The sequence below is a fragment of the Nicotiana sylvestris genome, chromosome 12 (assembly GCF_000393655.2).
Source record: "Nicotiana sylvestris chromosome 12, ASM39365v2, whole genome shotgun sequence".
Classification (NCBI taxonomy): domain Eukaryota; kingdom Viridiplantae; phylum Streptophyta; class Magnoliopsida; order Solanales; family Solanaceae; genus Nicotiana; species Nicotiana sylvestris.
This window is the reverse complement of record NC_091068.1, coordinates 124669099-124695414: the sequence shown is the minus strand read 5'-3', so window position 1 is coordinate 124695414 and position 26316 is coordinate 124669099. Positions and strand designations below refer to the sequence as shown.

The following is a 26316-nucleotide window of genomic DNA, read 5'->3' as shown; positions in this document are numbered from 1 at the left end:
AGACAATTTAATCAATAGAGTTGGATTAGATGAGCTCTTGTTGGGTATTTTATAAGGAATGTAATGGAAGTAGAAGTTGATAAACAAAATCGGAGTATACATTCGCGCAACTTTGACTAAACTTTCTTAATAATAATCAAGCATTATTAATTGTGGATACGTATGCGTGACATAATTCTTAATGCGCCAAACGAAATGAGTACACGTACGCGTGATTCGTTTTAGGATAATTTTTTAATTAAAAGAGGTGAAAGCACATAGGTTCCAAAATGAGTAGTTAAACAATTTAATAAGTCAAGTATGATAAGAGTGACCGTGCTATAACCACGGAATTAGGAAATGCCTAACACCTTCTCCCGGGTTAACAGAATTCCTTACCCGAATTTTTGTGTTCGCAGACCATAAATAAGAGTCAACTTTCCTCGATTCGGGATTTTAAATCGGTGACTTGGGACACCATAAATTATCCCAAGTGGCGACTCTGAATTTAATATGAATAATCCCATTTCGATTGTCACCTAAATTGAAAAAAAACTCCCTTATATTCCCTTTCGGGGTGTAAAAAGGAGGTGTCACAGGCTCTTCTTGAGAAAGAGAGTTTGAGTCTAGGAAAATCAGACCAACAAGGAATTGGGGCGTATCCAAGAGATTGATAACTCCAATTAAAAGGTTAAACCTAAAGATAGTAATACCCGACTCGAGCCTATATTGCTTGCACAATTTTGATACCCAATTGGTCTTGAAAAAGACAATTAGGGCAAAGTTACTCAAGTTACCGAGAGGTATAGAGTGAGTAATTTCGTGTATTGGCTATATCGCGATCCCAAACTTAACAACTTTGCCATAGGATTTAGAACCCGTCAAGTATTCACCTAGAGGAAAGTCACTTCCCTAGTGCCTCTTTACTCGTGTAGAAAACCCTACATACATATCTACTAAGTTTAATATCGCACATCATTAGTATAAAATTAGAAGTACCAAACAAACAAACATGATTGGAAGTGCAATTAAAAGCACTACGCATTGCTAGCTTAGATAGGAATCCAATTCCCAATCATTCTAGCTCCCTGTGGATTCAATCCCGACCTTCTCGAGTAAAAGCTGCATCGATCGCTCTTTACACTCTATAGTGGTGTAGGGTTGGATCCGATAACTTTTTGGCGCTGTTGCCGGGGATCTAAACGATTTTGTCTATCTATCTAACTAGTTTTATGTTTTGTTTTTCTTTCCTTATGTGTTTTTAATTTGTGTGTGTCATAAACTCAGGTACAAAATGGCAAACGATAATCTTGGAAATGCTATTCCGGGGGAGGAGGTTGATGACAATATTGATGATAAGGTACCTATAGTGCCTCATGCTCAGAGGAGAGGCCGCCAGGCCAATGACAATGTTCCAGACCCTCCCCCGCCTCCTCCAAGAGTCGTTCCTCGGGTGCTTCCAAATGAAGGATATGCTAGTGCAATTGTCCCACCCTGGATCCGGGCGGGCAATTTCCAAATTACAAATGTGATGCTGACTTTGTTGGAGCAGCGATGGTATTTCACAGGTGCTTCCCATCAGAATGTATATAAACATCTCAAGAGTTTTATGGATACGTGTTGGGGAAGCAAGCAAACAAATGTATCAGAGGATGCATTGCGGTTGAGATTATTCCCTTTCTCACTTAGAGGGAAAGCTTTGGACTGGTTCGAGAGGCTTCCCAACCATTCTATCACCACATGGGATGAGTTGGCCGATAAGTTCATAGCCAAGTTTTTCTCACCAGGACATATGGTGGCATTGAGGGATGAAATCTTAGCATTCAAACAAGAACCAAATGAGCCCCTTCATGAAATTTGGGATCGATCTAGAACTATGTTCAAGGAATGCCCCAACAATGATATGACTGAGGCAATGATTCAACAAACATTTTATCGGGGTATAAACACGACCAATTAGTGTGTGGTGAACTAGTTAGCCGGGGTTAATTTCATGAAGTTGCCTTATGCTGAGGCTTGTGATATTCTTGATGAGATGGCTGACACGTCCTCCGCTTGGCAAAGTAGAGCCAATGTGTCACAGGGAACTCAACACAGGGGTTGAGTCCGTCTAGGACAGGTCTACCCAAAAACTAAAAGACCATCCTGATACATCCTATGTGGTACATGTTGCATTTCTTCAAGGGTAAAAGGGTCATTTGGCGGACTTGTAATGACCCGACTGGTCGTTTTGAGTTTTGGCCCATTCTTCGGCAGTTTGAGGCCATGAACAACTTCACTTCAGGTATTATGACTTGTACGCATCGTCGAAATTGGACTTCGGAAAGTTCAGAGTTGATTTGGAAAGAAAATTCTCATTTTAGAAGCTTTAAATTGAAAGAATTAGCTAAGATCAGATTTGTGAGTAAACGACCTTGGAATCAGGATTCGAAGGTTCCAGCAGGTTCGTATAATGATTTCGGACTTGGGCGTATGTTCGGGTCGGGTTTTGGATGACCCGGGAACGTTTTGGCACCTATTGTGGAAGTTAGCATTTTGGAAGAAATTTCATAAGTTTGGGTTGAAGCGAATTTCAGTGTTATCGATGTCCGTTTGCAATTTCGAGTTTGGGAATAGCTCCGTATGGTAATTCTGGAGTTGGGAGCACGATCGGAAGTGAATTCGGAGGTCCGTAGGTCATTTTGAAGTCATTTGGCTAAAGATAAAAAATTGAAGGTTTTTGAGAAGTTTGACCGGAAGTGGACTTTTTTGATATCAGGGTCGGATTTCGATTCCGGAAGTTGGAATAGGTCCGTAATGTCAAATATGACTTGCGTGCAAAATTTGAGGTCAATCAGACGTGATTTGATAGGTTTAAACATCGAAAGTAGAAGTTTGAAATTCTAAAGTTCATAAAGCTTGGATTGGAGGTCGATTCGTAGTTTTGGCATTGTTTGATATGATTTGAGGCCTCGAGCAAGTCCGTAATGTGTTTTGGGACTGGTTGGTATGATTGGTTGGGGTCCCGAGGGCCTCGGGTGGATTCCGGGTGGTTAACGATCAAATTCGGAGTTTGAAGATGAGCTGAGGTTGTTGGTGTAACCGCACCTGCGAGTCTAGGACCGCAGGTGCGGAACCACAGAAGCGGCCCTAGGGTCGCAGATGCGGTATGGGCGGAAGAGAGCTGGGACCGCAGATGCAGTTGTTTGGCCGCAGATGCGGGACCACATCTGCGGTAGAGAGGGCACAGAAGCGGAATGGGCTGGGGAGCCCCCGACCGCAGAAGCGAAATCTGGTCTCGCACCTGTGGAACCGTAGAAGCGTTCAGCAGACCGTAGGTGCGGAAACTGTTGAGGCAGTGAGTGTCTTTAAAATCGGGATTTTTGGCCATTTTCCTCCATTTTTACTCTTGTTGGGGCGATTTTGGAGAGATTTAAGAGGGGAATTTCTTCATCAACAATAAAGTAAGTTAACCCCACCTATCTTGAGTTAAATACATTGATTATGTACGGATTTGAGCATGGAATTTGTAGAAAACTTGGGGGTTGAGGGAAAACCTAGAAAATTTATATTCTTGGAATTTGACCTGGGTATGAAATTGAGAGTAAATTATATATTTGAGTTCGTGGAATTATGGGTAAGTTTAATCTTCGAAATATTTTAGAATCCGGGCACGTGGGCCCGAGGGTAATTTTGTCAACTTTTCGATCGGGGTTAGAAATTGTTATAAATTGGATTGTAATGATTAATTGAGCGTATATTAATGGATTTGCATAATTATCGACTAGTTTTAGAGCGTTGTGCATCAATTTGAGTCTTTGAAAGAGCGTGGAATGTCGGTTATGGATCTTCGGAGCGAGGTGAGTCTCCTTTCTAACCTTGTAAGAGGAAATTGTCCCTATAGGTGAGTTAATTGGTTATGTGCTCCTATTTGTGGGGGCTACGTATGCACGAGGTGACGAGAGTCCGTGCGTAGCTACTATTATGCTATTGTCCGGGTAGTTTAGGACCCAAGAGCATGTTATACTTGGATTATTTGTGAACTTATTGACAGCTTGAATTGCTTAAATCACATTGAACTAGTAAATGAATTTCTAAACTGATTAAACTTCATTTTTCTTAAATGGTTAAAAGAGGATTGGTTTTCTTTGGAAAATTTCTCCGTGCGGACTTCTTGGTTGTCAGTCAGTATGTGTTTATTTTTGGAGCGGGCTGAACGCCTCGGCAGATTAAATAGATGCATCTATGGTTCGTGCCGTTCGACCCTCGGTAGTGCATAGTTTAAATATTGTTGGATCGGGTCGTACGACCTCGGCAAGAGATGCGCATGTTTGTATTGCTTGCCTGAGAATGTTATGCGATACTATTTGCCTTCCCTGGCCAGATGTAGTTGATAAGCATAATGAAAAGTAAACTTTGGAAATCCATAGTTATTTGAGATGTTGTTTACCTGCTATCTGGTTTTACGAGTTTATAATTGTTTTATAAAAATCCATGATTTCCTCACATTTTCACTATATTGTTATCAGACCACTAGTAAGTGTCAAAGTCGACCTCTCGTCTCTACTTCTTCGAGATTAGACGAGATACTCATTGAGTACACGTTGTTTTCATACTCATACTACACTTCTATGCATTTTTGTTGCACAAGAATATGTATCTCTAGTGACCTACTGGGCGTAGTAGCATGGTGGATACGGAGACTTAGGTGAGTTGCACTTCTTGAGGCGATCCGCAACCATCAGAGTCTCTTTCAGTTATATGTTTTTATTTCCTGTCCAATATTGTATTCCGGAAGGTTGTTGTATTTTATTTCCTTCTTAGTAGATGCTCATGCACTTGTGACACCGAGTTCTGGGATAATTATTGGCTATCTTGTATTTACTTCCAAGCGTTCTTTTATTTACATTGTAAAAATTGTCTTTTACTAGTAACATTGAAGGAAAAATCTTAGTTTTCAAAAATTGTTAAAATGAGAACTTAATCAAGTAATTTGGTTGGCTTACCCGACAACAGTGTCCGGCGCCATCACGACCCTTGGTGGATTTTGGGTCGTGACAACATGGTATCAGAGCACTAGGTTCCCTTAGGTCTCACGAGTCATAAGCAAGTCTAGTAGAGTCTCGCGGATCGGTACAGAGACGTCTGTACTTATCCTCGGGAGGCTACAGGGCTGTTAGGAGTACTTCCCTTCTTGATTCCTCATCGTGCGATTTGATTCCTTTGAGGCTTATGCCTTTATTTCTTTCCTACTTCATCTTATGCGACGCAAAGTGCTTGTTATAAATCGAGAATTGAAGAATCTTAATGGTACTTCAGATGTGGTGCAGGATGTTTCTCCCGGTATAGTTGATTGGAATATTATCGTCGCCTTGTGGTAGGGTATTCTATTGTTTCAACCCAGTAGCAATACTTCTGAGAGCTCTGAGGCTAGGCACAAGTTGCCATGATGCTTATGAACGATTATTCCGCTGTATTGATATGATGGTAGGATGTTTGCCTACGTGTCGAGGCAGTGAATGACTTGAAGGGAGGTTTACTCAGTGCATGATCTAGAGATTCGGTATTTTATTCTCGGAAGGGGAAACCAATCGGGCTGAGAATGTCCAGGTTTGGGTTGATGGGGTAACAAGACTTGGTGATTGCGGGCGTGGTGGAGTTTTCTTCTATAATGAGGTGTCGTTGTCCTTATTGAATGTACTAAATTCACCGGTGTTATGATCTTCTACAATTCACCTTTGGAGCAGGATATTGCGAGACAGTATTGAAGAAGCGACTCAGAGATCATGGGGTGCGGTGGTTTAGGATTGAGTCGGTGTTTCTGATGTCGACAGCTCGAGAAAGATGATCTTCGAAAAGGTTTAGAGTTAGTAGCGACTTGTGGGTTCAAGTGCTACGAAGGTAGATTTTATTTGAGGCAACAATTGAGTAGCAAAGTATGAGGAAGGACATGTGGGAAGTGTCAGGCGGTGGCTAAAATTTCTAGAAGGCCAGGTATAAGAAGTGCGGGTCGAGTAGTTGATTAAAGAAGTGAGTTTGCCCAAAGTGGGAGAGTGACAAAGTTGCATATGGGCTTGGTGGTAGGATGACTACACAATTTAAGGAGAGTTCAGAATGACTTGAGGATTTTAGTGATTGGTGATTGGGGTCTATGGAGTTAATCTGAAGTATGGGCTATTATTCGGCAGAAGATTTGATATAACGGGAAGGAGCTGCTTGAAATGAAGAAGGATACCGCATAACTTCGAATCGGAAGGTTGTTACCGCATATTTAAGTGATGTCCACGAGGGATAAATGGACTTGTGCAGCTAGAGAGTGAGCTCAGACTCAGGATGGCTTATTGACGTCTTAGTGGTTGTACTCCGTGCAACATCGTTGGAAGATGTCGGGAAGTGATTTTCACAGGAAGGCTCCTTTGCCAAGGCCACCTCCACCTTATCCTCAAAGGCTCGCGAAGCAGAAAAATGAGAACCAGTTTAAGAACTTTATTGACATGATGAAGAGCTTATCAATTAATGTACCTTTAGTGGAGGCTCTAGAATAAATGCCGGGTTACGCCAAGTTCATGGAAGACTTGGTGACAAAGAAAAGATCCTTGGATTGTGAGACCATCAAGATGGCCCACCAAGTTAGTGCAATAGTCAACTCGATGGCTCCGAAGCTAGAAGATCCCGACGCTTTCACCATTCCTTGCACCATTGAGAGTGCAGACTTTGCAAAAGCTCTATGTGACTTGGGAGCGAGCATCAATTTGATTCCTTACTCCATCTTCAAAACTCTGGGTATTGGTCAACCACGACCAACTTCAATGAGGTTACAAATGGCGGATAGAACAATGAAGAGGCCACTTGGTATTATTGATGATGTTCTTGTTCGGGTGGACAAATTCATTTTGCCTGCTGACTTTGTGATATTAGACTGCGAGGTTGATTATGAGGTTTCTATCATATTGGGAAGACCTTTCCTTGTAACTGGGAAGGCCTTAGTTGATGTGGAAGCATGGGAACTCACCTTCCGGGTGGGTGATGAAAAAGTGGTCTTTTATGTGTGCAAGTCCATGAAGCAGCCCAATAGTATGGAAGTGTGCTCTTTTGTGGATGTTGTCACGACAGTGATAGTTGATGATACTAGTGCAATGACCAATGTGGAGGACCCTCTAGAAGTAGTGTTGTTGAATCTTGATGTCAATGAGGATGAAGACCAGGTAGAGTGTGTCAATTCTTTACATGGAATGAGCTCTTACTCTTATGAGCCTTGGAAACTCTCTCTGGACCTTGAGAATAGAAAGACTCCACCAACAAAGCCCTCAATCGAGGAACCTCCTGTGTTGGAGTTGAAGACGTTGCATCCACACCTCAGGTATGAATTCTTAGGCCCTAGTTCAACTTTGCCAGTTATTCTTTCTTTTTGTCTTACTAACATGCAGGTAGATGCTACATAGGCGGTGCTCCAAAAACGAAAGAAGGCAATTTGATGGACTCTAGCTGATATTCGGGGAATAAGCCCCCCCACCTTTTGCATGCACAAGATTATTTTTGAAGATGATGTCAAGCCCTCCGTAGAACATTAAAGGAGGTTGAATGAAGCTATGCAAGAGGTTGTCAAAAAGGAGATGACCAAGTGGTTGGATGCAGTAGTTGGGTACCCTATCTCGGATAGTTCTTGGACTTCGCCGGTGCATTGTGTGCCGAAGAAGAGTGGTATGACCGTGGTTACCAATGCGCAAAATGAGTTGATTCCCACCAGGACTGTCACAGGGTGGAGGGTGTGCATGAAATACCACAAGCTGAATAAAGTGACCCACAAGTATCACTTTCCATTGCCTTTTCTTGATCAAATGCTAGACAGACTTGCTGGGCATGCCTTCTATTGTTTCTTGGATGGGTACTCTGGGAACGACCAGATTTTGATTGCTCCGGAAGATCAGGAGAAAACAACTTTCACTTGTCCGTATGGAACCTTTGCCTTTTCTAGGATGCCATTTGGTTTGTGTAATGCACCGACTACATTACAGCGGTGTATGATGACCATATTTACCGGCATGGTGGAGGACATTTTGGAGGTATTCATGGACGACTTCAGTGTTGTGGGTGACTCATTTGATGAATGTTTGAAAAATCTTGACAGAGTTTTGGCCCGGTGTGAAGAGACTAATCTTATGCTTAACTGGGAAAAATGCCACTTTATGATCGAGGAGGGCATTGTCCTCGGCCATAAGATTTCAAAGCATGGTATAAAGGCAGACAAGGCTAAAATTGAAGTGATCTCAAAGCTTCCTCCTCCTACTTCAGTCAAGGGGGTTAGAAGTTTTCTTGGGCATGCGAGATTCTACCGAAGATTCATCAAAGACTTTTTTAAGGTAGTGAATCCCTTGTGCAAGTTATTGGAAAAAGATGTCAAGTTCGTGTTCAATGAGGAATGTATGAAAGCTTTTGAACTCCTCAAGTTCAAATTGACAATCACTCCCATTATTACCGCAATTGGAGCTTACCTTTTGAGCTCATGTGTGATGCAAGCGATGTCGCGGTTGGAGCGGTCTTGGGTCAAAGAGTCAACAAGATGTTTCACCCGGTTTATTATGCAAGCAAGACAATGAATGATTCTCAGGTGAATTACACGGTGACAGAAAAAAAGTTGTTGGCTATTGTGTTCGCAATGGAGAAGTTTTGGCCTTGTCTCATGGGTGCCAAGGTGATAGTTCATACTAACTATGCTGCACTCCGATATTTGATGACGAAGAAGGATTCCAAAGCTCGGTTCATGAGATGAGTCTTATTGCTTCAAGAGTTTGATTTGGAGATTGTGGACCGGAAAGGGTGTGAAAACCAAGTGGCAGACCACTTGTCCCGCTTGGAGGAGGAGGGGAGGCCCCGTGATGGCCTTGAAATTAATGATTCTTTCCCTGATGAGCAGCTCTTCTCTGTATTAGTGAATAGCATGCCATGGTTTGAGGATGTTGCTAATTTCCTTGTGACTGGTATTGTACTGTGTGAGCTCTCTTCTAACTAAAGGAAGAAGCTTAAATAGGATAGTTTGGACTACTATTGGGATGAGCCTTACTTGTTCAAGATTTGCACTGACAATATGATCCGAAGATGTGTCCTGGAGGAGGAGCAACTGCGTATTCCAGAGGTTGTCATTCCTCTCCATACGGTGGTCATCATGGTGGGGCGAGGACAACTTCAAAGGTTCTTAGTTGTGGTTTTTACTGGCCAATATTGTATAAGGATGCAAGTGAACTTGTGAAGAGGTGCGACAAATGTCAAAGAGCAGGTGGAATTTCAAAGAAGGATGAGATGCCTCTCACCACTATTCTCGAAGTTGATATCTTTGATGTGTGGGGCATTGATTTCATGGGCCGTTTGTTAGTTCATGTGGCAACACATAAATTCTAGTGGTAGTTGACTATGTTTCAAAGTGGGTTCAGGCCGTGGATTTACCTAATAATAAGGCCCGGAGTATTTTTGCGTTTCTCAAGAAAAGTATTTTTACTAGGTTTGGCACTCCTCGGGCAATTATAAGTGATGGGGGAGGGGGTCTCATTTTTGCAATAGAGATTTTGACAGTTTACTTGCAAAGTACGGTGTCAATCACAAAGTTTTTACTCTTTATCATCCTTAGGCGAGTGGCCAAGTTGAAGTCTCAAACAGGGAAATCAAGAGTATATTGTCAAAGATGGTCAATGCAAATAGGATCGATTGGTCAAAGAAATTGGATGATGCTCTTTGGGCTTATAGGACTGTGTACAAGACCCCGATTGATATGTCTCCGTACCGATTGGTGTTTGGGAAAGCTTGCCATCTACCAGTTGAGTTAGAGCACAAGGCCATGTGGGCTTTGAGGAACCAAAATCTTGAATGAAATATGGCAGCAAATCTTCGTATGGAGCAGCTTAATGAACTTGATGAATTTCGATTTCATACCTACTCCAATTCGTCCTGGTATAAGGACAAGATGAAGTACCTTCACAACAAGTATGCTCGTGGCAAGGAGTTCAAAGTAGGCGATTTCATTCTCTTGTTCAATTCTCGGTTACGACTGTTTTCGGGAAAGCTTTAATCAAAATGGAGTGGACGTTTTGAGGTGGTGCTTGTGACTCCGTTTGGTACTCTTGATTTGAAAAACAAAAATGGTGAGATCTTCAGAGTTAATGAGCACAGAGTCAAGCACTATCTTGGCAAGATTGATGACAGCCATGTGGTGGCGATGATCCATCTAAAGTGATTTGATGGTAACCTGTGTCGTGCCGCGACGTTAAATTAGGCGCTTCTTGGGAGAAAACCCATGTGTCTTTCTTTTTGTTTTTCATTGATTTTCTTCTTAGTGTAGGATTTGCTTTTGGACTAACTGGTCGTGAGATGTGTGTAGGGCTGTTTTGATGCAGTGCAGGACCAAATTGGAAAAATGTTGCACTTTCTGAAGTTTGGACCGCTGTCGCACTGCATTTTTCGCGGCCACAAAGGCCTTATCGCAGGGGAAAAATTTGATTGCGGTCTGCAGTGCTAAATGGTCAAAAGTGGAGGTTCTCTAAAGTTTCAACCGCGGCCGCAATGCATTTTTCGTGGTCCGCGATGCATTCTCTGCGGTCTGCGGTGAAGTCCATGCCAATGTCCTTCTGGGTTTAATAACCGCAGTCCGCGGTGTATTTTATGCGGTCCGCGGTGGGTAAGTAGTGTGGGTCCCGTGTCCTTTTGTATAAATAGGACCTCAGGCCCCTTTTACACTTTTTGTTCCTTGCACTCTCATACAATATTGTGTACTGCTCACTCACGAACTAATTTTCACAACACAAGAACTGAGCTTCATCTATATTGCATCTCACTTCTCGTACTTCAAATCTAACCTTAGTCTTTTATTTGGTTTTTATTTTCTTTTAATTTGGTAGTTCTTACTTCTTCTTTTTCCTTTTTCTTTCAATTTTTAACTTAGGGTTCTATAATGTTAACTAGATTAGGTTTTAATTAGCTAGAAATGGTGATTAACTACCTACCTAGTGGGTTGAACAACACAGAACGACTCAAAATATTTCTCTCTCTAGAACTTTACTCTCTCAAATGGCTAAATAGCGATTGAAGTCTACGTGTTGTCAGATGGATCCTCCGGGCAGTGCCGATCTGGCGCGTCCGGAACATCATTCTCTTCCTCCAGGTGTGACGAACAAAACAGTAGAAGGAATTGTCCCTAAACCTTCTTATGCAAACTCTATCGCTAGAATTGCCGGTACATCTATGGCACCAACACGACACCCTCGAGAATCAGTTGTAGCTAGGCAAACCACCCACAATGGGATGCCGACAGTTATTTTCAAAGCCAAAGATTATTATGGCATTATGGCGGAAGAATGCAAACACACTATTGTCGGAAGATTCTTGGAACCTCGACCACAAATTAATAGAATAAGGTCAAGATTCAGGGAACAATTCTCGCTGAAAGGGAATGTCAAAATTGGTGTCTATGATAATTTCAATGTATTTCTCGACTTCACAACTGCAAAAGATTTCAAAACCATCTGGTACCAAAGGGTTGTTGAAATTAAAGAAGGACAAATGTGGCCTCAAAAATGGTCCCCCGACTTCAAACCAAAGGAAGATATTCCTATCGTTCCGGTATGGGTTCTCCTCCCTGGCCTTCTGTTTAATATGCATTCATGGCACTATGTGAAACAAATTCTAAGTTCTGTTGGTACTCCACTGACGTTGGATGTTGCGACCAGTGGAAAAACTAGACCAAGCATGACCAAAGCTAGAGTCGAAATTGACCTCCTTAAACCTCAACTTAAATCTGTTTGGGTTGGGTCAAAGGATGAGGAGTCACCTCTCCAAGGTTTTACCCAAAAGATGGAATACGAAGGAGTTCCAAAATATTGTAAATATTGTAGGAAGTTGGGTCATAACATGATGACCTGTTGACTTTTGGAAAAGAAAGCCAATCTTGAAACTATTAGGGAAGTGAAGAATGATAATCCAGGAACTTCATTAATAGCTGAAACATCTGTAATGGACATTGGAAAGACGATTGAAGTGGCACTAAATCAACCCCAAGTTAAAATAATTGGGTCAAGAGGAAAGGAGCAGACCATCATAGACAAGGAAAATAGAATCACCAATGACAAAGGCAACTACCATGTTACAGATGTTAGTCAACTCCAGGAAAATAACACTATTGATCACAAGATCCCATTGATGGAAAAAAGTTGAAGAAAAAAAAAAGAAAAAGAATACTAAAGTCAAAAGAATGCCAAAAAAGAAGAGCAAAGTAGTGTTCAAACCAGTGATCTCACAAGAAAGCCACAGGAAATAGCGGACCAAGAGCTCTGTTTCTACTCAAAATGCACACTCTCTCGAGGTTATGGAAGAAAGCCTTCAGATGCAGGGTTTACTCAACACTCGGGCTCAACAACAACAACAACTCTCTACGACTAAGGAAGATATCATTGAAAAAGACCGGATGATAGTGCCAAAAGAAGTAGCAATGGTTAGTAATCAGGAAAAAGATAGTACAGAAAACAAAAATACAAGTAACATAGCTAACTCGGTGCATCAGGTGGATCCTATCACAGACAGTTGCAGCTCCTCTAGCCTCCCCTCAGAGATTATCAAACATCCGGGGATTCAATTAATAGTAGACTTGAATGCAACAAATTTAAACCTTACAACGGAGAACTCAAGTCAAGCCAGGGATACTACTGAAGAACACTTATTACAAAAACAGTCCCGCGACCAAAAGAAAGACAAAGAAATTGTTGAAAAATATGTCCAAGATAGCAACGAGACAAGAGGAAGAACTCGCACCAGAGGATCCAAAACAAAACACAAGAACAGGAATGATCTTTTAATCATAAAGAATCATAAACAGAACACCTCCCCCACAAGTTCTAATGATTAGCACAATCTTTTGGAATATTAGAGCAGTGAGAACCAAAAAAGCCATTCAAAGGCTAAAACACTTATACAATATTAACAAGGTTCAATTTGTAGCTATATTTGAGCCTTTCATTGGTAAAGAAAAGCTCGAAGTTTACAGAAATTCCTTGGTTTCCAACATAGTACTTCCAATTGTAATGGTCAAATTTGGTGTTTCTGGAACAACAATGGCACCTATATGATGATTGCAGAGGATGAACAACATATTACCATAAAGTTTGATGACGCCATTAGTAACCATAGCACCTACATCACAGCTGTCTATGCAAAATGCACGGCAGTTGAGAGAAAAGAGTTGTGGGAAAGATTGGTGGAGGATAGCCTTATCATTGATGGCCCATGGTGTATTAGAGGAGATTTCAATGTGATTATTGATCCAGAGGAAAAGCTAGGAGGGAACCCTCACAGAGTTCATAAAAGCTTGGATTTCATTAATTGTATGGATAATTGTGGGGTTACGAATCTTGGTTTTTCCGGTCCTAAATTCACTTGGTGCAATAATTGGAGTCTTCGCAAAAGAGTCTGGAAAAGGATAGACATAATTTTTATCAACGACATGTGGGCGCAACAATTCCAAAATAACTCTGTTAAGCATTTAGTGAGAACGGGCTCAGATCATAGGCCTTTACTCATGAAGTGCTAAAATAATAACCACAACCACGTTAGTTATTTCAGGTTTTTGAATTTTTGGGTCAACCAAAAAGATTTTTTGGACATTGTCAAGGAGGTATGAGATGTTAGTATTTCTGGTAACTCTATGTGGATCCTGCAATCTAAATTGAAAATGCTTAGTCAGAGACTAAGCAAATGGTCCAGAGAGGAAATAGGGGATATCAATGATCAAGTGAGCAAATGGGAAGCCGAGGTTCAACTCCTAGATGATATAGATACCAACTCCAGTACTGATAATAGTAGAACAAAGGCTAACAAGGTTTATGCTGAATACATTCAATGGTTGAGCAAGCAAGAATCTTTACTCAAACAGAAGACCCAAACTAAATGGTTCGAAGATGGAGATAGTAATACTAAGTACTTTCACGGTCTCCTCAGAGAAAAGAGAAGAAGATTCCAACTCCACAGAATTAAAAACCACAAGGGGCAAATGGATTCAAAAAGAAAACAACATTGCTAAGGTTGCTTTCTAACACTTTGATTCCATGTTCAACATCCCAAGCCCACCCTCAACCCCGAAAATGACTTGTATTCCTAAGTGCATTTCAGAAGAAGATAACATGAAGTTATCTGCGATTCCTAATGAAAGTGAAATCAAGGATGTTGTATTCGATTTGAGTGCTGATAGTACAGCTGGTCCAGACAGTTATAATGGTACTTTCTTTCAACATTGCTGGGATATCATCAAACATGATATCGTTGCTTTTGTCAGTGAGTTCTTCAATGGTAAAAGACTTACCAAATTCTATTCTCATACTTGTCTTGCTTTAATTCCTAAGATTGATGCTCCTACCAATTTTTCTGAATTCAAGCCTATCAGCCTTTCCAATTTTACCAATAAAATTATTTCTAAAATTCTTTCTAAAAGGCTGAATCCTTTGCTACCAAAACTTATTTGTGAAAATCAAACGGGCTTTGTGAATGATAGATTGATCACTGAAAATATCTTTTTGGCTCAAGAATTTATTCAAAATATTTTTGAGAAAAATGTTGGTGGTAATATTGTTATCGAAGTAGATATGGCAAAAGCTATGATAGAATGTCATGGGTCTTTGTTACATCTGTTCTTTGGAAATATGGATTCTTAGAAGTTTGGATTGATTTGATCAATAATCTTATTTCCGGAGTCTGGTACTATATTATTATTAATGGTAACAGAATAGGTTTCTTTACATCTTCACAAGGTCTGAAACAAGGGAACCTTATATCCCCCTCTCTCTTCATTCTTGCAGTTGATGTCCTTTCTAGGTCTCTGAATAATCTGAATCATGATGGTAACTTTTCTCCTTTCTCTATGCCTGTAAGGGGGCCGATTATTAACCATCTTGCCTATGTTGATGATATTATTATCTTTAGTAGTGGTAATAGTACCTCTATTGAGATGATCATGAATTTGGTTAAGGCCTATGAGGTGAGCTTAGGTCAGCTAGCCAATAGAGACAAAAGTTTCTTTCTGACGGCCCCTAATACTTGTGCTCTCCGTATTAATAGGATGAGAGATTGTACAGGCTTTACGGACAAGGAGTTTCCTTTTAATTACCTTGGATGTCCTCTTTATGTAAGAAGAAAGAAAATTGCTTACTTTGACTATTTAGTTCACAAGGTCATTAAAAAACTCAACGGTTGGCATGGTAAAATGCTTTCTTATGGAGGTAGGCTCGTTCTTATTAAAAGTGTCCTCCAATCTCTTCCTATATATACACTATCTACTATGAATCCTCCTAAAGCCACCTTTCATCTCCTTGGAAAACACTTTGCTAATTTCTTCTAGGGCACTGATGGTGACCATAAAAAGTACCATTGGAGATCATGGAAGAACCTTTGTTTTCCTATTGATGAGGGAGGTATAGGAATTAGTAAAATGAAAGATATCAGTGAGGTTCTAGCTATCAAAAGATTGTGGAGGTTCAAAACAACACCATCTTTGTGGGCTAATTTTCTCAAGCATAAATATTGCATTAGAGCTCACCATGTTGCTAAACAATGGTCCTCTGGCAACTCTCACTGATGGAAACATTTGACCAAGGTAAGAAAGATTGCAGAACAACATATGGTTTGGCATATTAATTATGGTAACTCAATTTTTTGGTGGGACAATTGGACCTGTAAAGGTCCTCTCGCCAACTTGGTCCCTGGTACATACAAAAGCCCTAAGATTCTTGTCAAGGAATTCATCCAGATTAGTGAATGGAACATCATCAAACTTCAAGATATTTTACCAAGTTCTATAGTTGAGCACATAAAGGAGATTGAAATTGGGAACAACTCATTACCAGACAAGATTTATGGGGATCTTTTACTAGATGGAAGATACTCCAATAAGACTACTACACAACTTATTAGAAAGAGTAAACCAAAGGAGCATCTGCTAAGTAAGGTATGGCATTCTTCTATTTTTAAAATTTCTTTTCTTACTTAGAGATTATGGTATAGAAAACTACCTTTTGATGATGTGATAGTCAACTTTGGAAGACAAATAGTTTCCGGATGTAACTGTTGTGCTAGTCCTAAAAATGAAACCATTCAACATGTTTTCATGGAAAGAGAAGTAGCTAGTTATATCTGGAAACGAATAGGATCCCCCTTTGGAATTATTCATCATTATCAAAGGGCAGTTAGATATACCATTAACAAGTGGTGGCAGGTTAAGGAGCGAAATACAGTTCACAAGTTGATTCTTCAAATTACCCCCACTATTATTTGCTGGAAAATTTGGAAAGAAAGATGTTCTTGCAAATATGGTAGTCAAAAGAAGTTCAACTTGTTTAGAATGGAGCATCAAATTCTTTGGATCATTGGAGCTGTAGTCGCCAAAGCCTTCCCTAGTTGCAAAATCTCAATGCCTTGGAACAACTACTGTGAAATAGTTCTAAATCTTCAGCGTATTCCTAAAGCTATTGTTGTCAACTGGAATAAACCGGAGGATGACTACTTTAAAATGAATACTGATGGCAGCTTCATCAAGGAGAATGGAAAAACCGAGATTGGAGGAATTCTCAGAGATGGCAAGGGAGACTTAATTATGGCTTTTTCAGTTTCAACTCAGGGGAGTAGCAATAATTACATAGAAGCGCAGACTGCTTGGTTTGGTTGTAATTGGTGTGTTCAAAATGGCTACATAGGCTTCACGTTGGAGTTGGATTCATTGATTGTGGCAAATATGCTCAAAGAAAATAGAACCAACAACTATAAGTTGAACAACATCATGGAGTGTACCTCTCAGATGATTCAGGAAGCCAATGTTAATGTCGTTCACTGCTATAGAGAGGCTAATCAAGTGGTGGATTACCTAGCTAAGCTAGCGGCTACTTCTTCAATAGAATCATACTTCTTTACATTCCAACAACTCCCTAAAGGTGCCAAAGGCCCTTTCCATCTAGACAAGAATCAGATGCCTAGTATTAGAACCAAATTCGATAAGGCAAATTTTTTTGTGAGCTAATTATTCGCTTTGTAATGGATTAAGGATGTATATATTTCTCCCTACCCCCCTTTTTTGAAGAATAGCTATTTATCCTTATGTTGTATTTTCAAGGGCAAGGACATACCCTTTTTTGTAATCCTCTGTTCTGATGAAATATACAACCCCCAGCATGCGAAATTTAATAATAAAAAAAACTACCTAGTGGGTTGATTAATGCTAAAATGCACAAAAATTTGAAACCCTAGGTCTATGTTGCTTCGTTTCGCCTACCGCGGCCGCGGTTGATTTTTCACGGTCTGTGGTACCTTATTACGGCCGCGATGCAATTTTTCGCGATCCATTGTGATCTTGTATCAGAGGGTGGGTAGTCTGAATCCCACCCCACTGCGGTCCGTGGTGCTATTTTTTGCGGTCCGCGGTCAATTGTTTTCAATCATACTCTTCACTGTTTCTTCTGGTACGGTGATACTAACAAACATTAACTAAATTCTCCTTACAGACAATGGTTAAATCACGAGGAGGTGGTGAAAATAGAAAGAAAATTGAGAGTACTCCCGGGGTAGGGGACGAGAAATGATAAAATTGACCCCACAGGTTCAGAAAGCAATTGGGGAAACAATAAAACAAATCAAGGCTGCAGATAGAGCTGTTTCCCATTCAGAGGGAAGTGAGTATTTGCCCTCCCGGGAGGCATCTGAGTCTGACTTAGTGCCGGAGTATGTACTTGACTTCCCGGGGAGGTTTATGTTGAGAGATGTGCCCACACCCCCAGCCTCTCCTACTGTTCAAGCTTCAGTTCAAGTTTCTTCTGAGCCGTCTGAGGGCTCAGCAGAGAGCAGTGATAGTGCAACATCTACTTCACCCACAACTTCAACACCTGGGGAGGATCCTATTGATGAATAAGAAGGGGAGACCCCCAAACAGAGGGTGTGGAAAGAACTAGAAACCCGGAGGCTTGGCAAAGCAGATTTGTTTGTGAGATTGCATACCACAAGTTCCGAGAGTGGTGGCCCCAGAGGAAATTGATTCTTGAGCGAAGATTCATTGAGAGGGACCTTCTGCCTCACAACTCTAATGTGAAGAGGCAATTCAGAGAGAGACCGGGCTGGGAGTATTTTACAAGAAAAGTCTAGAATGCAAACGAGCACTTAGTCAAGGAGTTTTATGCAAATTCTGCTCACGTCAAGAGGAATACCAAAGTGACTAAAGTGTGGAATTTGAAAGTGAAATTCAATGGAAAAACAATCAATGAGTACCTGGGTTTTCCTGAGGAAGATGAATCATTATACTTGGAGAAAATAGCACTTGATGAGGCAGCCCGTCCATGGTTAGCATCATATTTGGCTCTTCGGGGCACCACCCCAGCATGGTTGACATCAGGAGTTGTAATCTTGAGGAAGACTTTAAATCTTGAGGCGAAGGGGCGGGAGACCTTTGTATACAGCAGGCTGGATCCCACTACCCATGAAAACTCTATGCCAGTCTCCTAGGCAATATTGGTGGCATCTATTATGGCGGGGTTCCCGATCAATATTGGGAATGTTATGTCTAGGGTGATCACTAGGGTCGTCAATGAGGGTGAGAGATCATACCCCTTCCCGCACTTCCTTACAATGTATTTTGAGGACCGGGATGTGGAGAAAAGGAAGTTTGACGTGAAAGTGAAACCAAAAATGCCCTTTTTATGGTATAGCCTCAAGGCCGATGACAACCCCAAAGGCAAAGATCCTAAAGGAAAAGCCACTGTTCTATTGGCTAGTTTGAAGAGCCAATAGTAGTGGTCCCTTCTTCGCAGCCTCCCACAGCCACACCAGATATTGCCCCCGGACCATCTACCTCCACTCCAGATATTCCATCATCCTCAGCCTACCCATTGACTGCCTACCGTCTGAACCAAACACTCTGTTGTATCAACAACTAGATGCAGATAGCAGCTTTTAAGCTGTCTGTACTTTCTAGCTCAATGGCAGCTCAGTCCGTACCCCACAGCCACAGCTTCCAGCTTCAGTGGAGGAGACTCTCAAGGAGCTTCTAGACAACCAGAAGAAGCTCCTGGAGAACCAAAAGTTGATCATGGAGGCTATAAATGCTAATGGAAAGTCACTTAAGGAGCTGACTAAGCGAACCAAGAAGTTGAAGCATACTTGGGCCTCAAAGGAGTCTGTGAAGGAGTTGAGGGGAGAAGTGGAGAAGATGAAGGCTACTGATCATCTACCATTGGAGCTATTGTTGCATGTCCAGCCTCCAGTAGCTCAGACTGAGCCAGAGCAGGACCAGGAGTTGCAGAGGGCACCAAAGAGGAGGAGAGTGACCCCCCAGGCAGATGATGCAATGATTGAGTTGGAGGACCCGCAGAGAGGTTCCTCTAGCCAGCCTCAGGTCCCAAAGCAGTCACAGGTTCCCGAGCAGTCACATGACCCCACTCAGTCACAGGACAACGTGCTACTACAGGACCCCATGCAGACGGAGGATCCATAGGGAGTTTTTCTTTACTTTTTATCTTCTTTTTGAGCTTATTTTTGGCTAGTTAGCATTGAGGACAATGCTAGCTTTCATTTGAGGGGGTAACCCTATTTTGATGATGTTGGACTGTAATTATGATATTATGATACTATTTTCTATTTTTTTTGTTATGTTTTTTCACTTTTGGTATGTATATAACTTTACTTTTTATTTTACTTTCCGTTATTGTTCTAGTTTGGTCTGTATATAAAGTTACTCTCATGTATATATTCATCCCTTCTTATGTATATTCATCTAAAAACCCCTTTTTGTACATATTCAGTTAACTTTTCGCATTTTACTTCATAGCTTCTTTTGCAATTTCCTTAATAGTATAGCTTCTTATTTCATTTAATAGCTTCCTTTTCAGTTCATAGCTTCTTTTTTTCAATTTTGTGTGATCCATAAGCTTATGGTTTTCTTAATGTCACGGTTCTTTCCAAATGTGGAGTTTGTGTGAACCAGATGGCTCTTCCCGATGATGGATGGCATGACAACCTTCTTAAGGGTTTGAGTCTGTTTTTCTTTTTGTTTTGGTGTAAATAGTAGTTAGTAAGCAATGATGCCACATGCAAAGCTTCACTTGGGCCTAATACATTTGCCTTTGATCTTATGGTCAAAAATAAATTGGTGTGTATAGGATGGTCAGTTGTGACCTTGAGACTCTTGTGTTGGCTAATAATCATCAAGTAGTTTTTCGGGACCATTTGTATTGCTCAAATGTTAGCTAAGGTTGTTGTGGGCCCCCGACTCTGTCTCTTTAGCAATCCTATAGCTTGTGTGGTGAGAATTTGATTTGCAAGTCCAAGTCCCGAGCCATTGAGTCTAGAACTTGCCTTGAATGTTTGTCTAGACGAAATCTTATGTGTAATTCGACTTGAGAAGTGATTATAGGCTATCCTTGATTCGAATGATATATTGAAAACATCCATAGCTACCAATGATAATATCCCTAGTCAACCCCTTTGAGCTATAATCCTTTTTCTTTCAAAGACTATGATACAAGCTTTTACCCGTTCTACAAAAACCCTCTCTTGGCACCCGATCTTTTCTTAGCACAAGGCAAAATCATAAGTTTGGGGGGAGACGAGGAATGCAAAAAGTGGTAAAAGGTACAAAAATGAAGAAAAGAAAAGGAAAAAAAAAAGAAAAAGAAAGAAATCAAAAATCCAAAAAGAATGAACAATGTGGAAGAAATGAAGGAATTCAATAAAAGTAAAGAGATGAAAGGCGTGGAAAGATTAGAAAGGAGAAAAATGTTTGAAATGAACAAGAAAGAGTGACAGTGTGTCTCTATAACCCTCAAGAAAGAAGTAAATGACTCAAAGAGTTAAGAGAATGTGTGCCAAAATGAAGCAAATGAAGTTCTTAAGGGAAGATGAAACCTACTTAGATAAAATATTTCCTACCCTGAACCAAAAGCCTTCATTGTATCCCCACAAAAGCCCTATATGATCTTGAGTTGAGTGAAGCTTACATGAGTGGTGACTCACATAAGGGGCAAGCTTATGGTATTTAGAGCCGGACTTGTGACCTTTCTTTGAGAGAGATGAGTGTGTTTTCCACAATCCTCATTCTGAGTGCTACAATTTAAAAGTGAGGTTTTTCTTAAGGAAGAGTGAGGAGCATAAGTTTGGGTTCCACAATGACCAAAGTAGCAGAAAGAGTTTTCTTGATGAGTTGAGTTAACTCTTGATTCTTTTGTGTCACACTAAAACCATGGTGCTTTGAAGGTTGAATGTTGTTAATGATTCATTTGAATTGAGGGCAATTGTTAGTCTCAATTGATGCTAGATTAGGTCACTTTAGTAAGCTGAATTTTCTTGGTTTTATTCTTAAGGAGGTGGGACTTACTTTGTTTGCTTGAGAGCAAGCAAAAGCTTAAGTTTGGGGAAGTTAATAACTAGGAATTCTAGTCTATTTTACTCTTTTTTGCTTGAGTTTTTGATTGAAAATGTATACAAGTAATCCCGAAAGCTTACATGTTGTGCTTGTTTGCAGTGTTTGGTCAAAAAGTGACAAGGAAGTCAAATCCAACTCAAAAAGAAGTGAAACTTGTACAAGTGTCAAGAACAAGTCAAAGCAACATTGCAGCAATAAATCCACTGTGGCTGCAATAGACCCACCGCGGCCGCGGTCCATTTAGTGCGGTCCGCGGTGGCAAAGTTCAGAGAAGGTGCAATCCTGGAGTTCCAAGTAATGCGGCCCACTGTAGACTCTTTGCGGCCGTGGTAGTCTCATCGCGGCCGCAATCCATTTGTTGTGGTCCGCGGAGAAGGGATTCATAGAGCTAGGATTTTGGAAGTTTTAAAACACCGCCGACCGTGGTGCATTTTGTGCGGCAGCGGTAAAGCCATCGCGGTTGCGGTCCATTTATTGCGGTCCGCGGTGGCTAGATTTAGAGAACAGAGATTTGAAGTTAAAAGTCCCACCGCGACCGTAATCCATTTCTTGTGGACCGCGGTACCTCCGTCAGGGGTATTTTTGTCCAAAAAATTCAGCCTTGTATAAATACTTCTTTTTCATATTTTTAGGGTATCTTTAACTTAGCAGAGCACGTGAACGACGGTTTTAGTCTATTTTGAGTAATTTTGTAGCTAGTTTAACATTGAATCTTCAAATCTTAGCTTGTAATTATATTTTATGGGTTATTCTTCATCTCAATATTTGATTTCTTCCATTATTATGAGTATCTAGACTCATTAGCTAGGGTTGTGGCTCAACCCTAGTGTGAGTATTTGATGAGTCTCTTATTTTAAGGCTTAGATGTTTATGGGTGGTTGATATTTGGCCTGATTTATGTTTTCCATGTTGAATTAGTGGTTGTAAATACTAATTTATGCCTTTTTAACTTGGGCTCTTCTTGAGAAAGAGAATTTGAGTCTAGGAAAATCAGGCCAACAAGGAATTGGGGCATATTCAAAAGATTGATAGCCCCAATTAAAGGGTTAAACCTAGAGATAGTAATACCCTTTGAGCCTATATTGCTTGCACAATTTTGATACCCAATTGGTCTTGATAAAGCCAATTAGGGAAAAGTCACTCAAGCTACTGAGAGGTATAGAGTGAGTAGTTTCGTGCATTGGCTATATCGCGATCCCAAACATAACAACTTTGCCTTAGGCTTTAGAACTCGTCAAGTATTCACCTAGAGGAAAGTCACTTCCCTAGTGCCTCTTTACCCATACCCTACATACATATCTACTTAGTTTAATTTCGCACATCATTAGTATAAAATTAGAAGTAACAAACAAACAAACAAATATGATTGGAAGTGCAATTAAAAGCACTACGTACTGCTAGCTTAGATAGGAATCCAATTCCCAATCATTCTAGCTCCCTGTGGATTCGATCCCGACCTTCTCGGGTAAAAGCTGCATCGACCGCTCTTGCCACTCTATAGTGGTGTAGGGTTGGATCGAATCAGAAACCCGTGCTTTTTGTAGCATTTATCCACTGTATACCCGAGTTTGTTACAAAAATTGCATACCACATTGTTTCTCCTGGGATCAAACATGGTTTTGGGAGGAAATGACTTCTGAGACCCACCAAAAAGGATGCTGACTCTGATGAAAACTGAGGGATATTTGGCTGAATTCCCTTTGGTATTCATCGGTTACCAACAGAGAATGTGACCTATTGATGGAAGGAATGGGGGTCATCATTAGGAGATTGTTTCTAGCATTTGCATAGCTCTAATTTAGACCCATTAGAAAATGGTACATCCTCTGATTTTCCTCAAGCTTCTGGATATCTTTTTTACCACCTCCACATGTACAATGACTTTCAGAGTGAACTGTTAGATTACTATATTCGTCCCAAACACTCTTTATCTTGGCATAATACTCAGGGATGCTCATAGCACCCTGAGAAATGGAGGCAAGTTCTTTCTTAACTTGATAAATTCTAATCTCACTAGGTTGTCCATATCTATCTTCCAGGTCCATCCATACATCTTTAGCAAGTTGACAGTAAAGAACACTTTTACGAATTGCTGGAGAGAGAAGATTATGAATCCAAGAGATCACCATATTATTACATCTATCCCATTGACTAAAAACAGGTGAGTTCAACGGTGGCCTCTCACAATCAGGTTGAATGAAATATAACTTGTTTTTGACAGAAAGAGCAATAAGCATGCTCCTTCTCCAGTCACTATATCCCGTCCCACCGAAAATCGTCCCTACTAGTGAAAGCCCCAAATTATCCGAGGAATGAATGTAAAGTGGGTGATTGTGATCAATTGTCTCATTGGACAATGTATCATTAGCAGGGGAGCCAGCAGGTGATTTGTCAGAAGGACTAGAACCCATCACTAAGGAAAATTAGGGTTTTCTAATTGTATCTACGCTAGGACCACGAAAAACATAAATCCCGTGAAATAGGGCAGAGAAAAAAGGAATTATAGGGTAAATGCACAAGGAAAGGGAAAAAATCACCAGCAAAAGACGAAACTCCGGCGAAACTCCGATTAACGGAAAACCTCAAAATTTTCACCGCCGAAAAAAATGGACAAAACGAACATCAAATTGAAGAGCGCACTCCTATCTACCCGGATACGCTGCTCTAATACCATGTGAAGCTCATTTGAAGGTCGAATTTGCGGAAGGAAATGAAAAATGAGTGCAACGGATGAAAGAGAGAAACAACATCGAGAGATATTTCTGTATAGAGAGAAAATGACCATCCGAAGGTTCTGGATGTGGCTCCTATGCTTATATATAAAATTGGGCCTAACTACAGCACTATCAATAATTACATTTTGGGCCTATGCTACAATTACATTTTGGGCCTCACCTACATAACTAATACAATCAGCTACATAACTAATACAAATTAATACAAAATTATACTATACTCAGGTCTTGTTATCCAACAATGATACTCCTTATTATTTGATCGAGAAAAGGAGAAAGACAACACATTTACCATTTGAGAAACAGAAGATGAATAGTGGGGTAAATTAAAGTTTGCAGACGTTCATGAGTAGTCAGAACCATGCATTAGAAGGGTTTTTCGAACTGTTGTGTAATAGTAGTACTGAACTACTGATAGTAGCAGACTTGAGACTGCCATATATATATTCATTGGGAGTAAAGGAAGTTTCCCCACTGATCACAAATAACTACAAATGGCAAAGCTGATCAATTAGTTTCGCAACTTTATTCTCTATTTCTTTCTTGTTCTATGTATTATATTAATCTCTTTTTCAGCCCCTCGCTTTTGTTACATCCAATGTTTTCTAAAATCTCCAAGACAATCCACCCTCAATTGTGGGAATCTGAACTTTTGTGGGATCAAATTAAAAAGAAAAAAAAAGAAATTTTAGGCATAGTGACGTCATTGATTTGACAAGTAACTGAGATAACAAAAGTACTATTTGTCTAGTTTTCACCTCATTATCCAATTGGAAATCTGACCTTAAATGACAACTCCATTTTTGGGTTTCCCTACGAGCCTTGCAGAGGCAGTTAAATTATATATATATATATATATATATATATATATATATATATATATATATATATATATATATATATATTTGTGGGTGTTAACATTTGCATTTTGTCTAGTATCTAAAGCTTAAGAAAAGTAGTTTAGGCCCCAAAAAAACTTACAGGAAAAAAAAACATAACCTCCTTAATTTGCTTGAGGTTTTCAAAAGAAAGTGAAGGTTTGCTGCCTTTACCATCAAAGTCAAGTAAACTAACGTCATCTGATAATTCCTGAAAATCGTTAAGACTTCAAGATCATTACCTAATCAAATAAATAAGTGAAAAAAATTGCTTGAAGATGGTTCTCATTTAAAAGAAAAGTGATAAATGCTAGTAGAACAAAATATAATAATTAATAATATTAAAAGAAGCATATGATAAAAGTTCCCAGACTGCATTGAACTTCTCCAAAAGCTTATAAGAAATATAATACTATTGAGATAGTGTATTTATTATGTGTATAGGTATTGTTTGTTAGTAGTCTGTTAATAAATAGTTAGTTGTGTATTAGTTAGCTGATATTGGTCATTTACATTACACACGTGTAAAGTGTATATATGTACTCAATTGAAAGTCTAATACAGTTAGTCAGTTCATTTCACATAACCGACCTTCTCTCTCTCTGTTCATCTTCGAGAACCTTCTAGGGTTCCTCCATTGGAGCTCAAGCTTGAGCTCTGTTCTTCCATTACTCTCATTGTTTTTACATGGTATCAGAGCAAGGTTTTCTGCTCGTTATTCTCTTCAATTTCTCTCTCAATTTTTTGGATTCCAAATATACAGTCACTGTCTCCATTTCTGCCCCAAATTTTTGATCCGACATTTTCTTCTTCTCGCCTTATTTTTTGACAAATTGATATTGTTTCTCATGGCTATCGTTGATACAAATAATGATTCTGGAGTTGAAGCAAGTGATTCAACTCACGCCGCCGCCACTGACCCCGGAGTCAATCCAAGCTGCCCATTTTACATGCATCCATCGGATAATCCTAGTGCGATGTTGGTGACAACACCATTGAACGACGTCAGATACTGATCCTGGAGAAGGAGCGTCCTTAGAACTCTTTCAGTCAAAAATAAAGTAGGATTCATCACTGGAGAGTACAAGCAACCAGATCTAGACTCTCCACAATTTCGTCAGTGTGAAAGGTGCGACGATATGGTAACCTCATGGATCCTGAATTCTCTGTGCAAGGAAATTGCTGACAGTGTCGAGTACGCTAATAATGCTTTTGAACTTTGGAGGGAATTGGAAGATAGGTACGATCAGACTAATGGCACTAAGTTGTATCAAATCCAAAAGAAAATCAATGATTTAGCTTAGGGAGTCCTCGATGTTAT

The 26316-nt window shown here is 40.2% G+C and overlaps 1 protein-coding gene across 1 annotated transcript; it reads right to left on the bottom strand.

Annotated features, from left to right (window-relative positions):
- Positions 1-23175: 23175 nt before the first annotated feature.
- On the bottom strand, positions 23176-23793 carry LOC138883670 (uncharacterized). Its single transcript, XM_070164370.1, has one exon. The coding sequence runs from the start codon at positions 23791-23793 to the stop codon at positions 23176-23178; it is 618 nt and encodes a 205-aa protein (XP_070020471.1).
- Positions 23794-26316: the final 2523 nt, after the last annotated feature.

What these genes read in the sequence shown, in the direction of transcription:
- LOC138883670 (XM_070164370.1), bottom strand. Translation starts at nt 23,793, where the DNA reads ATGGGTTCTAGTCCTTCTGACAAATCACCTGCTGGCTCCCCTGCTAAT.